Source organism: Falco peregrinus, chromosome Z, assembly GCF_023634155.1.
Source record: "Falco peregrinus isolate bFalPer1 chromosome Z, bFalPer1.pri, whole genome shotgun sequence".
In the NCBI taxonomy this organism is placed as follows: domain Eukaryota; kingdom Metazoa; phylum Chordata; class Aves; order Falconiformes; family Falconidae; genus Falco; species Falco peregrinus.
In genome coordinates, this window is record NC_073739.1 from 34,552,068 (window position 1) to 34,576,581 (window position 24,514).

A 24,514-nucleotide genomic window follows, 5' to 3' on the forward strand; every position below is an offset into this window, starting at 1 on the left:
GGGAGAAATGATTTAATGTTCTTGCAAGCTAGATGGGGAGTCATTTTGGGTACTGCTTCAGTAGCCTTTACTCTGTCTGCTACAGCAGGCACTCTTCTGAAATGCGCAGTAGTGTTTCTCTGAATAAATAATTTAAAATATTCTAACAGAATTAGACATACCCAAAAGTCTTCTCAATATAGAGCATGAGTGAGGCATAGGTTATTTTTTTTAATTGTTAGGGAAAGAGGAACATTCTTTCAAAGGTTGAATGGGAGCTGTAGCATAATAAATAGGGTCAAGAGAATGTATCTGCACACGTGCCAACCCCACCAGCTTTCTTTGTTTCTTTGATCTGTAAGTTTCATGTATTTTACATATTTTTATGTATATTGTTTATTTACATGCATACACGTGGACTATAATTTTATATATATATAACACGATACTCGATTTTTACTTGACCTAGAACAGTAATGAAATTTATTATTACATTATTATTATATCTGCTAGTAGGGTTTGTAAAATGGTCATAATTCAACTGCTAACATGTTGTTTTTAATTGAGCGATACTCAGTACTCAAAAGTCATGTCATTGCAGGTGGTTTGACATTGGATGTCTGATTATTGAGGATCCAATTCATGGAATTCATCTCGAAGCTTTTACTCAAGCAACACCAGTGCCTTTACAATATGTTCAGCAGGTGAGTTTTCTGTTTTCTTACTGGATTAGCAGTTGAGACATAAGACTTAGGTTTTAATTTCATTTGTGATGTCAGTTTTTAATGACAATTGCTCCACTTGAATGTTTTAATTTATGAAATGAGGATAAAAACTAGTTTTGATTCATGTTTATGTGTTACGTAAAAATATTCAGGCATTTGTGGCAAAGCAATTCTTGATCCATGAGTCTTACTCTATAGTACATGGCACTTGGAAATACTAGTTTTACTTTTCTATTAATGAGGAAGAAATATTCCAAGAAGAAATTAACCAAGAGGAAATACTAACCCAGAAGAAACTAATCACAAAGACGTGCTCGCCTAAAAAGGAAGTAAAACTTTAATCATTGAAATATTGTCATCAGTGTGCTTCAGTGACTCAAAATTAACCCTCATGAATCTTGACATGGATGAAGTAAGAATAGTTATTCTTCCTCAGGTGTAGAAGGAGTTCTTTGCAGCTTAAGTAGTGCACTAAACATTGCACCAAGGAAGTGCAGTAAGCATTCTTACCCATCTGAAGGCTTGGTTTCCTTTCCTTAACTTGCTATACATATGTATTGTAGTTTCATCTAATGCCAACAAAACTATGTAATGATGAAGCGTGTATGTGTGCATGTGTGTGTGTTAGCAATTCAGTCAAGTTACACTTAATTTAGGCACAAGTTTATAAATTGAGATCTTAACCACTCAGTTTTTAATAAAGCTTATAAAGTTGTTGATTACCAGCAATCAGGCAGCATACTGTACTGATTAGTATTCTAAAAACTCATTCCTAATAAGTAAATAAATAAAGGGTACCCCTTCTTCAGATCTGTGCTTGGACTTAATTCCGCCATGAACTTAAAAGGCAAGGCTGATATTCTTCTGACTGTGCTATTCTGACAAGAGTGTAAAATTTCTGAAAAGGAAAGATTTAAATCTTGAAAATATCATAGTTCATCCCATTGAAAATAACACAGTAGTGTGCAGTTCTTAAATATCACCAATAGAAGTTTTTCATAAGATTGTTTACATTTCTTTGCTCACACACTAGGAATTACTCTAAACTCCAGTCACTGCTTGTTGCCTGACAGCAGATATGAGTCACGTATTAGTTAACTCTGGTCTGAAAAGTCATTGTAAATAAGCGTTTCCATGAAGAATTTCAAAACAAAACTGTTTGGGGTTTGACCCTCAAGGAGTTGTTTTGAGAAAACAAATAGTAACTGTTTAGTTGTTTTGTTTTGATTTTTTTTTTTTATAGTACCAATTCCAATAGAGTGAGTGTTTGTGGGATTGGTTTTAGTTCTTATTTTTCAGAGTTCTTACCATTTTGAAAAGCTGATGATGACAAAGGAGGAATATTGCTCTGTCTTTCTGAAGTTTTCCAGAATACTTTTCAAAAAGATTGGAGAAAGACGTGAAGCTGCAGGAAAAAAATACTAAGCAGATACAACTTCATTGATTAGATGATCTTTAAAGGTCCCTTCCAACCCAAACCATTCTAGGATGCTATGAAAACAGGCAGAGCAATGTGAGGTTACTACTTAAATAATTGTCACATTCTCTATGGAGCATTGATATGAAGTAAATTTTTTTTTAAAAAACATAAAGTACAACAGGTATCTTCAATTTTTGTTTCACAGAATTCTCTATTTCATCATTTAAAAACCACAGTGAATAGCTTAACTTTTTGATTTTTTTTTATCTTGAGTAAGCATACTTTGTAACTTTGAGAGGTAGTGTTTACCTTGTAATAGAAAAAATTCTTAACTTTTATGCAACCCATTTACTGCATAGCTTGGCGTATAGCAGAGATTGTGGAACTGTAAACCTTTAAATTGAGTGAGGTCAAATTCTACTCTCCTGTTTAAAGAAAACTGTTCTTATCATCAACAGCAGACAGTTAATTTTTTCCTAGTCTTGTTATTACATATTTCAGTTAACTTACACAAAATGTGTGGTGGTGAATTACTGGGCTCTTGATTGTGTACATGCCAGTTGTTATCTTTGTTCCTGTTGTGTCTGTTTTAGAATCAAGGTGGATTTCTCTCAGGGGTGTGCAAGAAATACGTGTTTGTATATATCCTATCCAATACCTTTAAGCAAAATCTAGATTATGGCAGGAAAAAACCCAGCAATTATATAGTTGTATTTCAGACTGAGAACAGAAAAGAAATACGTTTTGGACAGGTGATGTTATTTGTTATTCATAGTACTAACTATTTAATAGAGGCAACATTAAAAACAATTATGCTTCTCAAAATTCTTGCTAGCTATGTGTTTTGTTGTTCTGTGTAGTGGAAATCGTGGTAAAACTGTATAGAATAGATAATTCTTTTGTTAATGTCTTTACCAATGGCATGGATTTTCTGAGCACATAATATGAGACTCTTGGCTATTTGTAGCTAAATACAGCTTGATTTGAGGAGGTGAAAAGGTGGATTTGAGGGCTTGTTCTGAGAACCTTTTTCTGTTGAGAGACCAGGTGTCACCTCATTTATTGCTGAGCCAGAAATTGTAAACATAAAGGGAAGCTACTGCAAGGTTGTTGGTTGGTTTTTTTAAATTTTATTTGAAGTTTACTGGTTTTCAGCAGTAAAAATAACAAGTGATTTATGAAGTTACATGCAATTGTGGATCATGAGATATCATAAGCAGATATTCAGTCCCTGCTTGCAACTAACTGTACTCTTAGTTGCTTTTGCTGCCAACATGTTCTGACTAATAAGGAAAATTTCCTGTTCCTTTGCTTAAGAAATCTGCCTTTTTATGTACCTCTTGATAATAACAAGTTAGTTTAATATTGGAGCAGACTGCATATTCTAAACACATTTATTTATGTTATTGTTGCAAGACAGTAGTTTTAGGAAGGCTGGAACATACTAATGAACTTTGATCCGCCGTACATGCAATGGAAGTAGACTAACTCCAATATTTGTCAAATTAAAATCTGTATGAAGAGTTAAAACCAATGTGCAATGCTATAAAGAACTGAGAACTAAGAACAGTCTTCCCTTCACTGTATACCACATTGTCCAGAGGTGGTTGCCTAGGATGAACGCCAGATCAGATAAATGCAGTGATACTTCCTGCACTTTTTCCTTCAGCTTCCAACTGCAGTATGCAGTCCCTCTGTGATCCCACGTAAATAGCTCAGGCCTCTGTTTCTGCCAGGCTGAGCTATCTTCCTGTATTTGGCTGCTTCACTGCTTCAGAGGGACATTTTCATGATTTTTAAAACCTTTGGAGGGTAAGAGTCATTGTATAAATATGTATCATTATTGATTCTGTCTGTTGGCTACTTTAAAAGAGAAAACTACTTCCTGGTAATGGCAGAATGTCTTTACTCTCTTAAGCATAATATTTTAGTTTTATACTGTGCAGGTGTTATTTGGATCATGGTACATGCAAATAAATACAAAAAGTATAATTGGCTAGGCAAATTATGGGACAGTCTGAAATTTGGATTCTAATACTCTTAATTTCCTGTGTAGTCCTACTGTTGTAAGATGTTTACGTACGAAAGTTAGTAATGGTGAAGACAGAAAGAAAACTACTCATTTCAAACTCTTTCAATAATCACTTCTCACAATGTTACACAGGCTAAGAGTCTCACTCCTCAGGACTACAATCTGAGATGGTCGGGCCTGTTGGTGACCGTGGGTGAAGTGCTTGAGAGGAATATACTGAACGTCAACAGGACTGATTGGCACATGGTATTCACTGGCATGTCCCGTCGGCAGATGATCTACAGTGCAGCTAAGGCTCTAGCAGGAATGTACAAACAACACTTACCACCCAGGACCATTTGAAAGAAGGCTGATCCGTGACGCTAAGCAGTACTGGTTTTGATTCTAGAATTGAAGTGAAAGCTACATACTCTGAATCTTAGTGGATACAGCACAGATCTGTAATCTAACTGTAAAGCTTTTTAAGAAGCGAAAGTGATTTCCAATAGTGGAAATGAGCAGTTGCAGTTTTTAATTACTATATGATTTCCCATATGATTCACAAAACAGGAAATCAGAACAAAGACGTATTTACAACTGGGACAAATAGCATTACAGTTTGTAAAGTGGAATGTGCTGTTATTTGACATCTTACTAGGCATTTGTGGGGATATTTTAGTTAGCATACTTTTTCAAAGAAGGGGTTAATTGTTCAGCTATTCCAATTCTATTAGTAATATAAACATGCTGACTGCATACTAGGCATTTGTGGGGATATTTTAGTTAGCATACTTTTTCAAAGAAGAAGTTAATTGTTCAGCTATTTCAATTCTATTAGTAATATAAACATGCTGACTGCATAACTTCTATGTTATACATGCATTTCTATCCAGAGAGACTGCTTTCTGTATTAGATGTTTTCTTGGGGCCTGTGCTTAGGTGATACCTAAACACATCATAGGTTTGATGTCGGTATATATAAAGTTCTCAGAAGTGATGCTGAGTAACTTTTACAATACATAACAGTGAGCTGCTGAAGAAGAGCACAAATCCATGCTCCATTAGTTAAAGTTGTTGCTAAATAATTCTGAAATCTCATTTTCCATGCTGCATCTGTATTCTTACGTAACAGTAGTGAAATTCATGTCCAGGTAAAACACCAGACAAATTTTGAGTAGCTTCAATGGGTTTTAGATCACATACCACATACCCATGAAATTATCTCAGTAATTTCAACAGCATAATTTACTCCACTGATTCCAAACTTCATGGAATTCTTTAATTTTTTTCTGTCAAAAAACTTTATATGGAATTCTATAATTTTTTTCTGTCAAGTTATGGTTGTCAGCAATTTGATGTGGAAAATGGTGCAATGTGTATCACTTGCTTTGCTATCCTGAGATTTCTAAACATTTTTAAGTGTTAAATGCCTTTTTGATGTCATGAGCTCATTGCTTTTCATATAAGTCTTCAGTGGTGTCTGATTTTTTCATGCCTATAAATACCCTCTATCCATACTCACACAATCTTACATCTTTATTTAGAAATACGGAAGTAGTTGTGAAGAACATATTTTGGTAATAATCCTTTTTTTAAGAAATGAAGAATAAACAAATACTTTTTGTTTGCCTTAAAGAAGCAGTTTTTCAGCTTATATTGCTGTGCTTTTACCTTTCTTAGATGCTTTCAAAGGAATTTTTATATGCAATATACTGTTAAGCCAGCTCATATTTGTACCCAGTGAAAGCCCATTTCCAAGTAATATATTTTGCCTTAATTGGCTTACTCTGTAAATTAGTTGAATAAATGTTTTTCATGGAGGACTATATCTAATGTAAAGGTTTTTTTTTTTAATATAGCTGACGAACATCTGTTATTGAAATTACATTTTCACGGCCAGATTACAAATTTGGCAAATTAAATGCCTGTCTTGCATGGGAAAAAAACGAAACAAACATAACCTGACTCTTGTGGTCTTGAGGTCTGTTTCTGGGATCACTTCTTTGTGTCATAAACTGAAGGATGATATGGGGACTTTCCTTTATCATTGTAAAGTACATTTACATTATCAAGTAAAGGCATCTTTGCTTTTATTGTAATTTCGGTTTGCAGTGTATATATGTTGAATGCTTCCCTTTTATCCCCTGCTTACAGCATCCACCATGATGTAAAAGAAGAGGACATGAAATCATCAGTAGGTTTGTGTCCCAGCATGAGTTACAATTAAAACTGGAGAGGAATTTCTATTTTCTTTCTTCCTTTCCTGGCCTTCACTGTTTCTCAGAGGTGGAAAGAGTAGAGGCAGAAGGAGCTTCTCATTTTGCAGCACGAGGTTCATTGTGTTGACACTGGCCCAGCATTCCAGCTATTTCATGAGGAGTGCCAATGTGGCATACTCCAAAGCTGCCATGGCCTGCCTTAGAGAATTTTTAGGTCTCTATTCTCATGTAGAAAAATGCTTGCTTTATGCCAAAATGAGAGCAGCTGCCTCACCTGATCTTCTGTCCGTACGCTTTCCTCCTCATGGTTGAGTGCTGGGGTATGATGTGGTCAAGTGAATTGGTCTTTCTCCATTCAGATTCTCTGGCTCAGTGAAGGTCTTATGTAGTTTTGACTGTTCACCCAAGCACTAACATGGCTCAACTTGATAACTTTTGATGAGTTCCCTCCTTTTACTGAGCATTGCTTGTTTATGTATAAAAAATAACATCCTCACATAAAAGCCAGGAGCTCAGCTTCTTCCTTGAGAAGCCAAGGAAAGGAAAAATGTCTGCAGTATGCTCTGGAAAGCTAACAAAATTTGAAATTACTCCATGTCTGAGTGAAGACCCTTTTTAGGGTCTGAGTTGCAGTTGGCATGGATGATTTCCATTGGTCTAGTGGAAGGTGTCCCTACCTCTGGCCGGAGGGTTGTAACTAAATCATCTTTAGAGCCCCTTCCAACCCAAACCATTCTATGAATCCTGGAGGAAGTTAACATTCAGCTTTTTACCATCTGCTGGATTGTGTTGTGGGCTATAATAGGCGAGGAAACTCAACTGGCATCCTGTGTTGGATTTATATTGAAACAAACTTAGAAAAACAGATAGCAGGAAACATTTGGACATGTAAAGACAGTTCTAAACTGCTAGTCATCAGTGTAGATACAGCTGCAGAAGCCATTTCTTCTGCTTTGTGAATGGGTAAGTTTGCTCAAATATGGGTGTCATAAACAAAAGCTCTGGAAAAGCTCCCACATTTGAAGATGGAGGATATAGAGGACTGCTGAAAATCATCCTGGGGATACATCCAGAAAGGAAGACTAGCTATGTTAATTGTGGTATATTTATTCCACATTTGTAATTGCTGTTCTAATTGTTTTGTTTACTGTATCTTTTGTAGCAAGTGGTACTAAAACAATTTTTCCATGACCATGGGCTTGTTCAGTACTGTTACGACATTTTGGATGTACTTGCCTCAGCAAGGAGATCATGTTGATAAATAACATTGTGAAAAGAATATAATTTGGCCTGACCAGCTTCTGTTGAAACGCTTGCCTTGCTGCACCGTAGTCAGCAGGGAGCAGAAGGCCAGACTGCAAGAGATGGTCTGCATCTGCAGGTAAGCCAAAATGTAGTGAAAAGCGCACACTGCTGTGGTGGTGGTGCATTGATTGTTATTGCCGCACTTCTTTCTAATGGTACGGTAATTTCATTCACTGCCAGCACATGGTCAGTTCAGTTCCTTGGGGCCAGACTGTGACAGGTGATTGCAGCACTGCTTCTCAGGCACTGCCTAATCGCTATTTCATGACTGACAAAGATGTCCTGATTAAAAACCTTTACATGCCTGCATGCACGTTAAAATATGTCCATTACACTACTTATTTTAAGGTGTGTTTCAGTTAGATGCAGCTAAACTCTTCAGCTTGCGTTAAATGGAAGCAGATCTACATGATCTTTAAACTGAGACAGAGTCTTTAAGATGTTGAAGATGGCTCATTAGCTCTGCTGTTGCCTGGTACCCTAAGCGGCAGTCCTTGCTGCTTTTGTGCAGCTCCTTACGCTAAGTGTTCAAGTGCAGTGTTTTATACACGTTAAGGTAGTGACTTTTAACTCACTTGTGCATTGCACATTGGGAGGATTTTAGCTATTATTCAAAGTAGTATTTAGCAGAGGTAAAAGTAGTGTTTAACAGAGCTGTGAGAAATTCAGGTTGAACTTAAGATCTAGGCTAGTAAGAGATGGAGCTTCAGAAAAATCAGCACACAAGGGTTTTATATGTAGGAAGGATACTGGATTTTTATTCTGAGGCTGAACAATAGTTTCAGGACTTAAGAAAGCACTGTAAAGAAGTGAGAGCTAGCACCTGCTGGTGAGTGTAGAACCCTCTGAAATTCCTTTATTATATGTATGTAATACCAACTCTAAGAGTCAGTGAAAGAATTTTTGTTGGTTTCTGCAAGTGACATTTTAGTAAATCACAGAGAAGCTGAAGGTGTTTTTTCAGCTTTTTTATTCTAATTGGTTTACTTGAAGGGGAGTAAACCTGCTATGGCAACAGCCATTCTGAAAAAGATGTTCTGTGTCACACACTTTCTGTGACCAGTTACTCCTAGTGGCCACTATCAAGCTTTCCCATTTGTAGCAGGAGTTTTGGGTAGTAGGAAATTCTGATATGTTTTTTTAAATAAATGTCTTCTGTCCATTTGGTCCAGCTTCACAAGTAACCCTCCATGAAAGTATAACGTTTAAAGAAAATAAGCAGAAAATATAAAAGGATGGCTCAGCTAAGAAGTATCCCTGCAAATACTCCCATGCAGTGATGAGGCTGAAAACTGAAATGGGCTGAGAGGTTCCCGGAAGCGGAATGAGTGAATGGTGAACATTGGACCAGACTGCATGACTAGGAAGCTGGGAGGCCAGAACTGAGAAAGGAGGATTCTCAGAGGCTTGCTGCAAGCACTGTTTGCCCGCCTGTCTGGTTCAAAAATGAGTGTTCAGATGAGAATGAAATGTTTAGACATAGGGTTGTTTTTTTTTTCCCAGTACTCCCACTATCCCATGGTTAGTATATCCATTCTGTACAGAAAAAGGATACTCCGTATTTTTTCAAAATACCTGTGGCCTGCTTAAAAGTTATCCAACAGAGATCCAAGTGCCCTGCCCTAAGGATACATAGCATAGAACAACAAAGGTTAAAATGAGATGTAAGGTGCAAATACATGCCAGGGTCAAATTCAGTCCAGTTGCAATTGATTTGATTTCACTGAAGATACAACAGCCATGAATAAGAGCAAGTAACTATTACTCTTTTCAACTCTTTAATGTTTAAAACAAATACACTGGCATGCCTTCTCTGTGGGGTTAGATAGATGAATTGTAGGTATCATGTCAGAAATAAGGATTTTGAAGGAAGGCGCGACTAGGTTATTGGTATAGAAGGTCTGAAAATTTAAGTGCAAAAACTGCTTTGCTCAGATGAAACATTTTGCTGGACTTCATGTGCAGAGTCAGCAGCCTGAACAACCTCTTGCCTTGGTATACGGTTATCCCATCTCTTACCCCTTAATCAGATACTGACTATACAGGCAGCTGTAGTGGGTTAAGATGTTACAGTTTTGTTGGTGGAGGTTTCTGCCCCTGCAGATTGCCTAACAGAATAAGCTCTCTCTACTCAGTCAGCTGAAGTTACGTGGGGCTGCTCTTACGCTCTGTTTTGGCTGTACCTAGGATGACTTGAAATGTTACTGCTCTGGGCCTGACCTCAGTTTCTTATCACGGCACCATTCAGAACAGCATGCTGGCTCTGTTAGAAAAATCCTGGTTATAGATTCCCCACACATTTGTTGAAACTAATCTGATAAGCTTCATCCAGCTACCCCTCTCAAAATTTGCCATAAACATCTGTGATGAAAGGATGGGGCACATGGGGCCTGCTGAGACAGCAAATATAGTTTGTTGGAACATCTTTATCCAAAATTAGAGGCAAAACAGCCTTGATGACTGCTCATACACTTTCCAGAATGTTTTCCTTTAAGAAAAGGTTTTTAGAAATGCCTGCCAGTACTAGTCTTTTTTTTTTAGACACCTGTTCACTTTGGGTAAGATAGTGAGCCATGGCAGAAAAGGACAAAAGAATTTAATATGAAAGGATATGAAAGTGATCAGGGGAGTATCAGAGAAGTAGGAATGTCTAGTGGGTAGTGGAGGAAAAGGTACAGCAGCTTAATTATCTTTTATTCGATGCCCTGGATGCAGGAGATAGTAGAGGGTCATTGAAAAATCAGGTGGGAACATGGAATAACCTGGGTATGTTTGCTACTGCTGGTTTTGGCCAGCTTTAGAAGAGCACCAAAACATACACACGTCTTGCAGTAGAGACCCTTAACATAATAGTGATTCAGTATCTGTGTTTAATAAGTTTACAAGTCGCCTTTGATGTTTAACCTTGCATGCAGCTTAGGGTAGGTTTTTTAGTTTTTCAAGTGGCAGGTTTTTGAAGAACTTCTGTAAGTATAAATGTGTGAAAACGAGAATTTTAATAAAAATTCTTAAGGATATTTGTAAAAGTAGCCTTTTTTCATAACAGTATGATGTAACGTAAATTTTGCAGATGGAACATGAGTTTATCACTGAACAGTTTCACTCTGAAAGATAGAACTTTGTGGGTCTAGTTTAGAATTTCATTTAATAATTTTTGACCGAGCAAATTTTTTTTAAAAAAGCAACTTTCTTAATTTTCTACTGTTAGCAGACGCTGGAATGAGTAGCAAATGAGAACATTCTGTATCCCATCAAAAGTTGTTAACAGACTTGAAAACCAGAATAAAATAGCTTTGAACTTGGTTAATTTTTCAATGTGGATTCTAGCTTCAACAATTAAGTATGTCTAATTTACCAAGGACTCACATTTTGACATCCTGCATCTTGGAGCCATTTGGCTTTGACTTCATGGCTCTGTTCCATCCACAGTTATACAATTAAGGAAAAACTATTTGCATAAAAGTAATGGTGTATAGAGCTACAGTTCCTAAAAGGAAAAAATGCCAATTGGTTTGATTTATAGTCTTATTGTGCAGAATTCTGTCAAAAGCTTTAGATATTCCAGCCAATTGAACTTGTAAAGCAGCCAGGCTGTGACCTGGCAATTAAATTGTGAATACACAGTGCTGCAGAGGAATAACAGATCCAAAACACTCAGCTGCTGCTCCTGAGCTACTGCAGTGATTTTTCATGTACTAGAATCAAAACAGATACAGCTTTAAAAAGGTTACAGGCAATTTTAAAATATTTTGTGTTGAGAAGGTGATTTCCAACTGTCTTCGCATTCTTCAAGCATGAGTGAATGTAGCCATGGACTTCCCTATAAAATAGGGAAGTACCTCATACAGTAGAGGAGAGAGTGTAAGTTCCAAGGTTATGTTGGCTTTCATTAGTACAAAATTACAGACACTTCTGTGTTATGTCAGGGTTTTGTGGTATTAATCACAAAAACATGCTTCCTGTAAAAGCATATTCTGCAACAGGAGTGAGTGTGAATTGTATTAATTTTTTTAAGATCTGGTGCTAGAAATTATGCATCGCGACTTTCAAACTTCTTTTAATCTGTTTTTGCCAGTTCAGTGCAAACAGCATGTATTTGCTAAAGATCAAACTTGAAATTAACTCATGCAGTCGCTTTCTTGTGAACAATGCATTGCACCACTGAGTCAAATGCCTCTCACTTTTCTCTTGTATTTCATCAAAACTTCTCAAGGTTTTCACTTGAAAAGGCTTATAGTTTATGTGTATGTTCATGCCTTACATCTTGTGCAGTTGAGTCAATTCTGCTCTGAATGTTATAGGACTATTTCCTAATGGAAGCAAACACTAACAGGATACTAGAGGGAACTTGGGTGTTTCTTCATCTCAGGAACAAAAGAATATAGCTGTTGCCCTGTTTTTATGCTAAAAATGGAGTAATTATGTCTTCTGCTGAGAAAATGAGTAGATAAGAGGTACAGGCTTAATTAAACTCTCTTGACTGCCTGTATTTACCAACTTGGGATAGGCTGTGAGAAGAACGGTGCTAAACTGCAGTGAGGAGCACCCTGGTTTATTTTTCCCTCGAGTATCAAACAGGAGACTTGTTCTATCTGCTTTTAGAATAGACCACACATGAATGGGTAGTACTTAAGAATCATTTTCATGATCTAATTCTTCTAGTTGCAGGAACATCTATTGCAAGTAAGTGATGATCGTTCCATAAGTTCTTGGAAAAGTGCAGGAAGTTGTATTTTGTGTAAGAAAGAGTATTTGGACCGGTAGTGGGATTCTGAAATAGCTATGCCATCCAACAAGAGGTAAAAAAACACTATCTTGTAGAGCAACAGGTGTAGAAAGTCATTCCGGACTGGTCAGATAGTTATCCTGCAGTCAGCAGTATACTTGAGATGTTGCTGTGGGATGAAGAAGTGTATTTATACACTATGCAAGGCAGATACTGCAGTTTGGGTTTTGATAAAATGTATTCAAACCCAACCAAAATCAACGAACTTGTCTCTGAAGAGGAAAGGACAGGAGAATATTTGTTTTTAATGTAATGGAATCTACTGTAATCAATAATCACACTATTACGTGGTTTTTTTTCATCTGTAGATTGCAGTTTATTTATAAAAATGCATATCCCACTACTTAAAGGTTGTAAGCATGACAATGTAAGTTTTATAACTCTCTCTGTCCTATGTAGATGCAGTCCTTTGGATCTGCAGAGCTTATTTTCTTGGACATTGCAACTCAGTAATACCAGAGATACAAAATTTGGGTTTAGATTCATAAAAAAGCTAAGAAAATTATGACTAGGGAGGAAGTATTTGGTTTCATTTTTTTGAAGTGCTACAAATCCCATGAATCTATGAGGGTGGGTTCTCTTACCACCAGTGATAGCCAAATTACTAAGTGAGCAACTTTGAACCACTGTAAATTTGGGAGTGAGCTCCCAATTTCTTCTTGCTTTCTGAGTTCGTAAGTGCAGGCAAGAAACAAAAGCCTGATGCCTGCAGATGCCATGGCTGACTTCAGGTGGATTTCAGACCTTGTTTCTAGTTCCCATCAGCTGTATAGGAGTCTACCTGTGGTGGGAAAAGTACTTTTGCCATAGCAAGCTATGGAAGACCTATCCCATGACGAAGTGTGTAGCACGAAGCTGAGGAGGCACGGAGGGATATAAACCTAATTTAAGATGGTATACAGTAAAATGATAAGGTTGAGGCATTCAGACTGTATTTTGGGGACTCAGAGTGTGAAGTAAAGGTGGGTAGAAGTATGTGGATCAGAGCTGGTGCGAAATCCAGTCACTCAATGATGGTATGTGCCGCTGTATCGTATCTTGCCACTGTTAACTATCCAAAATAACTTCGGAAGCCACCGCATGAGCAACTTTGCTTTTCTTACTTATTCTTGAAGGACTATCTGATACTGGGATGGAAATGGTTGAACATATGCATTTACAGATTAGGTTGGTACACTGAAACAGAATGAAGACTAGCTGTTATCTGACACACATGAAGCAGTATTAGCAAAGTCCATACAATCCTTGCATAAAGTCATGTGTGTGAATGCACACAGTTTTGTGCAAAAGGAACAGAAACAGTGCTACCTATTTTTAGGTTCATTTCTAGTAGTAAAGTTCCTCCTAGTATGAAAGGGAAGGTTTTGTCATTTTGCCCATGAAAGACCTCTAACATTTTTGAGTGATCTATTTGATTTTCTTTGCTAATCTTAGTTACTTCTCACTGCAGCGTATTTATATTACCTACAATTTGTTCTCTGTTTTCTTGATGCGGAAGCCCACCTCTCTGTCCCATTTCTGTTGAATGAAACATGACTGAATTTAGCCAAACTCTCGGTCCTTCGCTAGCTTAAATCAGTGTTGTTTTATCAATGTAAGTGGAAACAGCAGTTCATGCAGATTGAAGAGGTAGCCCCATGTTTTCATGATTTTGATCTGGTTTCATTTGAAGTCAACAGGTCATAAGGTACTTTTTCAGAGTTCTGCAGAACTGGATAATTCCAAACCATTGCTCCCATACAATTAATTGAATGGAAGAAGATGCTCTCTTTGCAGTTTATTCTGACTTTTTGGCAAAACCAAAACAAAATGGGTTTGAATCCACAGATAAAAAACTTGATTGAAACTACAGGAACGTAAATTTGCAAATGTCTTACCGTTTTAGGAAATTGTCACATGGAAGGGGGTGCATGCGTGTGTGTGTAGATTCCCTCAACCCTGGGTGTTTGGTCTGTCTATCAGCACCCCAGGAAAGCTGAGACCCTTGTACCCGACCGGTCTGTCAGCGTCCCATTACAGAGACCCTTCACCGAACAGTCCCGCTGGATCGGAGGGTGATTTGACTGACTTGTTCATGTAACTTTGGGATGGAGGTGTGCGTTAGTATTGCAATGACATTATTTCATCTGAGGAAAGTAACTTCTCCAGAATGTTTGGCTCAGCAACAGACATCTTATGGATTCTTCATGTGACAACTGCTGTGTAGTTTATCAGCTGTGTGGTGCCATCCAGTTCCCATTCCTGCAGGAGCACAGCAGAGCCCGGCCACGGGGTCTCCACTCCGCTCCAGCCTCCGTCATTCCCATCAGCAGGTGCTGAGCTGGCAGGGTGTGCTGCTCAGGGAGCCGTGGGGATGTAGACTCTGTGCATGCCAACCATCCTGAAGGCGATAGCTGTATTCTACCCTAGAACAGCTTTCTGTAATACTACACTTCTAGTAGGACCCAATTTTCTCTAATTCTCCCCCTCCTCAAGGTGATTTTCCCACAGAAATGAAGAGAGTTCAGATGCTGCCCACTATGCTGTAGCCTCAGAAACGAATCTGGCTACTCATTGGCTGTGATCAAAACCACCCTTCTAGTTAGTGCTAGCTGAACTCATCTGGCATTAAAAAGAAGAGCTGAATAGACACTGTTTTGTGAGAGACGATCTCTCCAGTCAGTGTTGACACATGTTTTCAGGATGAAGTTGAGCAGAACATCCTGCCTCTGCCAACACAGCATCCTTCTAACTGTGGAATTGCCTAATTACCTTTAAATTTAGTTTATAAAAGCAAGGCATATTTTTGCTGAAGTTTGAAGCCTTTCAAAGCATCTACTCAGAAAATTCCTACTTGTAGAGGAAATTCTGGCAAATTCCTCATATCTTAGTATGAATAAAACTCTTAAAATAATATAGGTTCAGTGCTTATTTTTTTATTTACTTAGGTTTGTACAGTGGGGAAAAAAATTCTCAATAAAGAATGTAATGGTGCAGTGCCACAGGCACTGTTAGGAAAACACTCAGAGGCAGAAAACCTAACAGTCATCCGTAAGCAAACACAAACACTACATGGTTTTGCACACTTTACGTAGGTATCTACATAAAAGGTATCACTACAAAGTGACTGTTGCTTGCAAAAGAGAAGTGTTTCTGTCCATGTATTTTACAGTCATCCCGTTGTGTTCAAGTACCCGAACACATTAGAGATTTTATTTTTTTATCTCTTACTTTGTTCAGTGAAGATGTAATGTTCGTGAGAGGTTACCACTGAAAGAATCCAAATGTTTGACATTCCTCTAATGGGATGTGGGGCTGTTTGCTGAGCAAGCCAGATCACTGTACATGCAACAGCAATCCCTTTCAGTTTGACTGTGCGTGTTTTGGTAATGGCAGGTTCCCATGGAGCAAATGCTTGTGTTCACTTCCTTCCTTCTTTGCATGCATTTAGCACTATTCATATGACAGCCTTGGTGCTGGGCTTCTGTATGAATTTTCGGGGTTGCCCATGCTGTGTAACTGGGCTGAAAGCATTCGGCATTTTAAATTTTGGAAGTGTAATCCCTTACTGTGTATTTCCTTCTGTATGAAGGGGAGATGATCTACTCCGAAATCAGGCCTGTAATTATCCACTCCAGGAAAACCAATTCTAAGAAAGCAAGGGAAAACACAAGAGGTGCCAGACCCCTGTGTCGGGGTTTTCAGCCAGTGCAGCTGCATGTACCTGGTGTGTCTCTGCTGAACATGAATGCTTGCATAAACCTGCCATGGTCTGCTCCAGCCAAAGCCAAGGGCAGAAGGTTTTATAATGGCTTCTTCTGGGTGGATGTTGATTTTATTTTGCAAACACAGCTGATGAAAGCTTCAAAATAAAGATTACGTGAGGCATGTGATACATATGACTATTATGTGAATGCAGTCTTTGTGACTCCTAACTTTCTCGCACTAGTTGTTCTGTCTCAGAATGCAGCACTGCTGGTTTTGTTGTTTTTCAGGGTTGGTTCTGTTGTTTTTTCTTTTAACCAGGACACTTCTATGGTTCTGTGTTTTATTTAGTTTCAAACTCTTGTTACCTGTATGAAAACATCTTCAACAAGCAGCAGAGCACAAGGAAAAAATAATTGTGCTTCTGTAGTTTCCCAATTTGTATTATTTCAGCCGAACAAGTTTATCTTGCTGTTAACTTCTCCTCAACCTAGTCTGATTCACTGACGTTCCCTTAGCTCACCTCCATTTCTTTAATTCTCTTCACCTAGTTTAATTGGCTTTCTTCCATTTTCGGGGAAGTCCTGCTGCTCTGTGTCCTGGTTTTGGCTGGGATGGAGTTAACTTTCTTCCTAGTAGCCAGTGCAGTGCTGTGTTTTGGATCTGATGTGAGAACGACATTGACAGCACACTGATGGTTTTGGTTGTTGCTGGGTGATGTTTATACTAAGTCAAGGACTTCTCAGTTACTTGGTCCCTGCCAGTGAGAGGGCTGGAGGGGGGGTGGGGGGGTGGCACAGGAAGCTGGGAGGGGACACAGCCAGGACAGCTGGCCCGAACTAGCCAAAGGGGTATTCCATACCATGGGGCGTCGTGCTTGGTATATAAACTCAGAGGGTTAGCTGGAGGGATCGTTGCTGGCTGGGCATTGGTCAGCAGGTGGTGAGCAGCTGTACTGTGCATCACTTGTTTTCCTTTCTCCCTTTTCCTTCGTATTTTATCCTTTTCCCCACCTTTCCATTATGATAATAATAATAATAATAATAATAATAATAATTATTGTTGTTATTCTTACCTTTCTATTCTGTTTAAATTATTAAGTTGTTCTTATCTCAACCCTCGAATTTTACATTGCTTTCCGATTCTCCTCCCCACCCCTCTGGGTGAGCAGGGCGTGAGCGAGTGGCTGTGTGAGGCTTGGTTGCTGGCTGGGGTTCAACCATGACACCATGGTGGGCCTGTCTTCCTCCCCCTGGATGCTGTTAGGGACCTGTGGATTGCTCCAGTCTTTGACACTGTTTCAGCCTACCCTTAGTCTTTCAAGAACAACTCAAAATGTCAGTCAAAGCTCCGTGCTCTTTCAGCCCTCTACTTTTGCCTTCAGCATCTAGTGCCAGTGTACAACAGCGCCAGCGAGAAAGGCTGATCTGACAGTCACAGACAGAGGCTTACAGCTTCAGGTTGACCTGATGTTTTCCTGTGTGATTTTTTTTTTTGTTGTGCACTTGAGGAAGTCTTCGTATATAGCCAGGAACGCTGAGAGCGGGACATGCAGCTAAGGAGTACTGATTTCATGAAAAGGGGAACAGTGTTGTTCATGCAATGGTCACCACAGCAGAGTATGCACAGGAGACAGTGTGAGGTTCTAGTCTAAAACACGTCTTTGATTTCAAAACATTATTTTTGGAAAGTTTCTACTATGTTCACACGTTTCCTGTTAGTGTTTGTCTCCCATGCTTCAAGCCTGCCAAATGAGCCAGAAGGTAAAACCTGAGGACTTCCAGAGCAGTTGCATGTAAATCTTTGGCTGGATGGCTTTTGAACCATAGTCATTATTTCAATTACCAAAAATCAGTTTTTCTGCTTATGTTTATGATATTTTCTGACTTATTTTGTATCATTCTTGAAAAGTAAGGTGGTAGAAAGGGTCAAATTGTGGTTTTGTTTTGCTGTCAAGTTACAGCTCCACTAAGCAGCCAGCAGAACTAACAGCTGTACATACTGTAGTATATGTCAGCTGCAGTCAAAGCAAATACCCTTTTGTGAACTGAATCCTGCTAAGTCCAAAAGTGTAAATGTGTTCAAAAAAGAGTAACGGAGAAGCACAAAATGCCATTAATCACAAAGGTGCCGATACAACTGTATCTCTAAATTACATCTGCTAGAAAACAGGAGGCTGTAGCACGAGACGCATCACTGTGTGCTGAGCGATTCTTTCATTTTTTCTAAGAGCCTGCTCTTGACCAGTGTCAGAAATAAGATGTTTAGCTAGAGGGATCTTTGACCTGACCTGGCATGGCTATTGTGATCTTATGTTGCAAGAGAGCTGTTAACAAAATCCTCTTAAGACTCTCTAGAGGTTGAATAAGAAAATGGGTTTTCAAGTATTTCTTCATAAGTTTCTTAAAAACTAGAAATCAAATATTCATCCAGCCTATATTCTAGTTCTTATTCATGAGTGACTAAGAAGCTAATAGGTACTTGCTTTCTTCAACTTTACCACACTCCATAGAGCAATATCTCTATCTGCGTGACCACAAACTCTGGTGTAGTGCCATTTATTTCTCTCCTTTCTTATGAAAATGCCTCCTAGCTTCTTCCTGGGTTTTTTTTTCTCATGTTCACCCTTTTGCCTGCTAGTATCAAGTTGCCCACACCTGAAATATTTGGGTTTTATCACTGCATACCAAATAGCCTGGTGCTTTCCATTCATGCCTTCTCATGCTTGTCTGATGAGATAGCAAAAAAGCAACTTAAGTAAAAGAAGAAATCTGCACCCCAAAACCTGTGCCCTAGGTTGTGCCTCATTCCTCTTGGATTTCAGATTCCTGCAGGGTTGCACTATGGATGGAGATTCAGTGGTGGACTGGAAAGTAGCCTTGTTAAAGGAGGATCAAGGAAAGAAACGGTTCCCGTTTTCAGTGAGATTTTGGAGGATGAACTCCAGGAGGCAATCCTGCTCTATTCAGTTTTATTGTGGAGGGGAATAATTTGAGCCCATCTGTTGTACAGCAAATCCAGACCTTGATTTTCAGCAGTGCCAGTTCCCTAAACCAGCCAAAATTGCAGTCATTACAGACTTGTCTTGTACTGTCAGTTACTTGGGCAGTAAGCAGGGGGAAATGATGTCCAGGCCTAGTAAATTATCACTAAAATAAATATTTATGGAAATATATCCATCAGACAGGACTGCTAAAAGGTATTGGCAGGCATTCAGGATGTATCAGGATAAATAAAGCATAGTATACAAAAAAATTGGGATATATGCAGGGCTGATACTAAGCACAGGCAAGCGGTCTGAGTTTGGTGACTTGACAAGAGACTTAGTAGTGGAAGAAAGAAATGTGAAAGGGCTGAGGGAGGGCATGAAAAGGGGTCAAGTGACCTTGGATGTGAGAAACCGGCTCAGGGACAGACTAGGAGAAGAAGAGGAAAAGTATATATTGCCTACTCTTACAGCCACTGAAGTTTGGTAACACACCTCCTGTTTGCGTGTGTAGACTCAAACCCACAGAACAGCTGTGGGAAAGAGGGAGGCAGAGGCAGGAGGACAGATGACAGACAGCAGGACAACTAGTCAGGCATCCCTCTCTGGGATGCTGGTGTGATGAGCATTGCCGTCGGTTTGTTGCAACATGGGACTGTGTAGCCTGAGGGTGGCATGGCAGCTGTCAGTTCCCTTCCTCTCTGGTCATACCACACAAGCCTGTTCATTTGTCAAGCTCAGCCCTAAAATAACATTTCAAGGCTTTCCTGGCCACAGAGCGGTCACATCAAAAACACCTTTTTGTTTTGGCCCTCATGTGCCAGGCATCATGAGGCAGCGCACAGTATGGCGTAAGCCAGCAATGCCTGTGAGTGTGCTAGGAGTTAAACATGCTGTAGGGATGTGCTTGAGCCTCTTCCTTGATTCTCCTCATTTGTAATACAAATGTTGCTGAAAGACCAGTTTACTGATGCCTCTTTTAACAAAGAATCCACCTGATCTGTTCACTGACACAACACTGGGTACCTGGTAGTTACTGGCCTGGTTTAAACTGCCCCACCAAATGAAGAAGCTATAGCTGCCCAACCTGTAGGAGCTTAGGCAAAACAGAGCAGGAATTGTGATCGCATCAAGAAATCTGATTGTTTCTGTTACTTTGTATATACACACACACATATACATATATATGATCATGTGTATGTGTAATAATTATTAAATATTTCACAGATTGCTTATAGTATATAAAATATGTATGTGTAAAGAGGGGAAATCAACCTTCTAATCTGAATGCTTTACCTATTTTTTCCTCTTAGACTATGAGAGCTGTGTGGAAGGGATTGCACTGTAAGCACAGTTCTAAACTGTAACACAGAACCTTTCATAGTGCCTTGGGCTCCAGAAGAAGGAAGGTTTCTGCAGATGGGAAGAAGAGCTGACTTTGCTGTACTTTTCCTCTGTTAAATCAGACTAGCGTGGACATACAAACAGTGTTTTGGCACTGCAAGAAAGACTGATCCTTGAAGTGTCCCACTGGTTTGATTAAGATGCTGCTAAATGGGATGATAACCTGTTTACATGATTACTTCTGACACGAGAGATAGTTAATGCTTCCATATCTGAGGAGACATATAGTAAGACAAACATAGAGTTACTTCTTTTCTGCTTGTTTCTGTGCACGTTCCACAAAGTGGCCGTATGTGTTCAGGGAGCAGAAAGCTTTGCAGCAGGAATCTTGAGATTTCATTTTTCTCAAAATATGGATTTGATGCTAATTAATTATCTAGTTAATTAAAAGAACTCTTGCCAAAGTCACTGGCAAATTGTGGTTACTTTCTGTGCATTTGACACTTGATGAAACATAACCATCATCTTTGGTTTATATTTTCAAATTGAATGTTTCAGCCATAGTAATTAGGCAGACCACAGGCTGTCAGCTTGAATATAGTTAATGCATTGTTGCTGTTCTCAATAATGCGTTCTGACAAGAAAACCCATCGTGGATCTGCTTTAAAGAAATACTGGTATGCTGCTTGTTTGAATTTTCATCTCCTTAGAAGACTTGCTATGCAAAAGCCAAATGCGTGTGTTCTCTGACAGGACACACAAGGGCCAAAATGTAGTCAGTCCATAGCAGTACCTGACATTTGCTCATAGGACACTTAACTGTCACTGTTTTTCTAGCCCCTTCACCTGAACATTCAAAACTTAAAACTTCTGACAATTTGCAAGTGGGCACAAACTATTTTACTCTTTTATTTCTGCTTCTTCACATGGATATTTCTTTAGGCCACCATCACTCTGGAGCCCACATAGGCTGAAATCCTGGCTCAGAAAAGTCAAAAAGGCTGGTGGCCACAATAAGACCAACACCCCCTCAAATTCTCTCTGAAAGTTAACCCCTTTTTTTTGTGTGCATGTTGATGTACGTGTGCATATATATATGTGTGTGTATATTTATATACTAATGAAAGATCTATTTTTTTTCCTTCTTGAGGAGGCAGTTTGTAGCCTTGTCCTTGAGGAAAACCACTGAAAAGTGTAGTACGCAGTAAAGTCTAGAGGCTGATGCTTTCACACCATGTCACACAGAGCAAAAGAGACTCCATCTTCATTTAAGAAGGGGTTGTTATACTTCAGCCTAGGGGTGAAGATGTAGCAGCTAGCTGAACAGGTCTCTAGTGTCAAGGATGATCTTAATAGCCAAGGAAGATCTTATTGGCCAGGCATCTTATTAATGTAAATTTTTTCTTCCCCCAAAGTTGGTTTCATTATTGCAAATAGAAGTTTTAAAGTAAATGTACTGCTTTGACCTTAGGTCTTGGCTGGTGGTAAGGATAAATCTGGGAGATCTGCCATACACAAATATCCTTCCTGAGGATCTCTGTGTCTGCAGAACAAAAGCACTGGGCCTTTGGGCAAATGGTTCTCAATGCTTCTGGGCATCCAGATGGTAATGGTTCATGCGTCCAGATGACGGCACTGGAAGTCAGGGTCTAGTTCTGTGAGGAGTAAATTACTTGCATTAACTGGCTGTAGGGAGATAAGCTGTCTGCGATGTGACAAATAAATGTTAACCATGCTTTAAAAACCTGAGATCTTCCAGTCAGTCATGAATCTGAACAAAAGAGCTTAGTAACAGTAACAAAAAAGTACATTTAGCTTCTTTCAATGTTAGCAGTGCAGTAACTTCTGCCTAAGACTGATGTGTTTCAAAAATTGTTTCCTGCTGGATGTGTCGGTCCTGAGACAATACCTTGAAGACAGCCCAGTTATCTATGCCCTCTCCTGTGCCTTGGAACCAAGGTCAACTACTTGTACAAAGTACTTTTACCTTTTGAGGGGAATGTAGTAAAATCCTATTTAATAAATATTTCTCTTAAATTGTTTGGAAACGCTCAGAGGGTGAGTTTTGGTCGAAAGAGACACAGAAATACTTGAAAGTGTTGGGGCAGATAGTTTTAATCTGGCTGTGGGGGTCTTACAGGTAGAACTGGCTTTTAGTCGGTTTTGCTTTATAGCTAAACAAACCAAAAAAATGATTAAAAAATCAAACAGATCATACCCCCAAGATGTTATAACTTCCCATTAGCAGGGAAGATATGTCTCCAATTCTCTTATCCTTCCTTCTGTGAGGGAATCTTTTTCTGTAGATGTTTCTTTAATTGAAACATTTAGCGCTTTTCAAGGCCTCAAAGAAGTTTTTGCTTCTTTTTACCGCCTTGGATTTTTTTTTGTTTTGTTTATTTTGGAGGGGATTTTGTAGCATGTATTTCCAAAGAAATCAAAATACACTGGATCAACAGCAGTAGACAGGTATTTTTTAAATTAAAGAGATTAATGAAAACCAGCTGGTTTTAATAGTTCTCTGTATCTCAGATTTAACGCACTCCCAAGTGCCACCTTGTAGATCTTTAGGTAATTTAAATGCCTATAAAATTAGGGAAGTATAGCTAATCTATGACAACTGAGTATTTAGCCCACTGTTTCAGACTTCTGGAGAAAATACTGGAAATAATGCTTACTTAGTGGAAGGTCTTAAATAGAGGCTTTAGCACATAAAAGTCATGCCCATTTCTTCCACTAACTATATTTATAGGTATCACTTCTCTTTTTTCCAACTCTGACTCCAAACTGCTGTGACAATATCAGCCTCGCTAGGTTCAGTTCTTCTGCCAGTCAAATAATATGCAAAAAATTTGCAAACCTCATCCCTCTCTTATACAACACTTTTTTTTCCTTAGATTTTGAACTAGATGGAGAAGAAAATACCATCAGCTTTCAGTATTTTCAGGGAATATGTATAGGAAAAGGCAGGTCTATTTAGTATCTCAGTGTTGTGGCTGTTTGCAAAGACATTTAGCTAGATAGAGTGTGCATTTAGCTTACAGATAGTCCATTCATTTCACTTAACTAGATGTATCTGGTAATGTTATTAAGAGCTTAGTCATCAGCCTAGGCAAATTATTTCTCTGTTAATCAAAAAGTAAATTTCAGGTTATTTTCTGTTGCTATTAATGCCATGCCTATTCCTGCTCAGGAATGTACACTTTGATACAAAACTTCCACTTCCTTCAGTGTGGGCTGGGACTCTTGGGAAGCAGCATAAAAATGAGCATTTCAGACGCTATCTGTGGCATTTACTCCCATCCTGTCATTGCCGTGGAAATATAAGTTATGGTTAACAAACAGTCACAATACAGTCATTGAACAAGAGGAAACACCTGGATCCAAGCACAGCCAGTAAGGAAACACGTGGCTCTTGTCCATTCCAGACAAATGCTGGGAGGCTGCCTGATCCCTGAGTGGTTGTGAGGAAACCCTATTCCTAACACCATCCTTATGGGAAAAATGCCAGTGATCATGCATTGAGAAGGGATCTCTCCAGAGGGAGCACCATGCCCAACACACACAATTTCATTACATGCCAAACTGGAGGGTTTGTTATTATTTATAAATCTATTCATGTGTCCCTGGTGGCATACAGTGGAGGGGACCTGCAGGGAGGATGGGTGTCACATTCTACCCCAGTCAGTTTTTCATGTTGTCTTGAATAGGCACAAAAACCAGAGTCTGAAATCCACTACAGAGGCAAGTTTTGGGAGAAAAATACACTTCACAGCAATATTCCAAAATAAAAGTAATCAAAATACATGAAGAGAGATTAATTTTGCTATAAATTTTCTATTCCAGCAGAATTTTGTGCTATGAGTTAAATGATTCACTCTGCTGCTGGTTATGTATCTATACTAAGAAATCTGTGTATGCCTTGTCACATACACTTTCAGCCCAGAAACCATTTTATGAAGAAGTCATCCTACCCCCTTTAGCACATTTCTTCAGTTTGTCATTAGAAATTGGTAATGTGGCTTCATATAAGTACTGGTAAGAAATGCTAAATA

The 24,514-nt window shown here is 38.9% G+C and overlaps 1 protein-coding gene across 6 annotated transcripts in view; it reads left to right on the forward strand.

Moving 5' to 3' along the window:
* Positions 1–5,963, forward strand: part of PRRC1 (proline rich coiled-coil 1) — a 30,816-nt gene extending 24,853 nt beyond the window's left edge. For all 6 annotated transcript variants that reach the window (XM_055791016.1, XM_055791015.1, XM_055791017.1 and 3 more), the window contains 2 exons: positions 581–683; positions 4,289–5,963. In XM_055791016.1, coding sequence (XP_055646991.1) covers positions 581–683; positions 4,289–4,498 — 313 coding nt within the window. In that variant the 3' untranslated portion in view covers positions 4,499–5,963. The remainder of the gene's footprint in view (positions 1–580; positions 684–4,288) is intronic.
* The last annotated feature ends 18,551 nt before the right edge of the window (positions 5,964–24,514 follow it).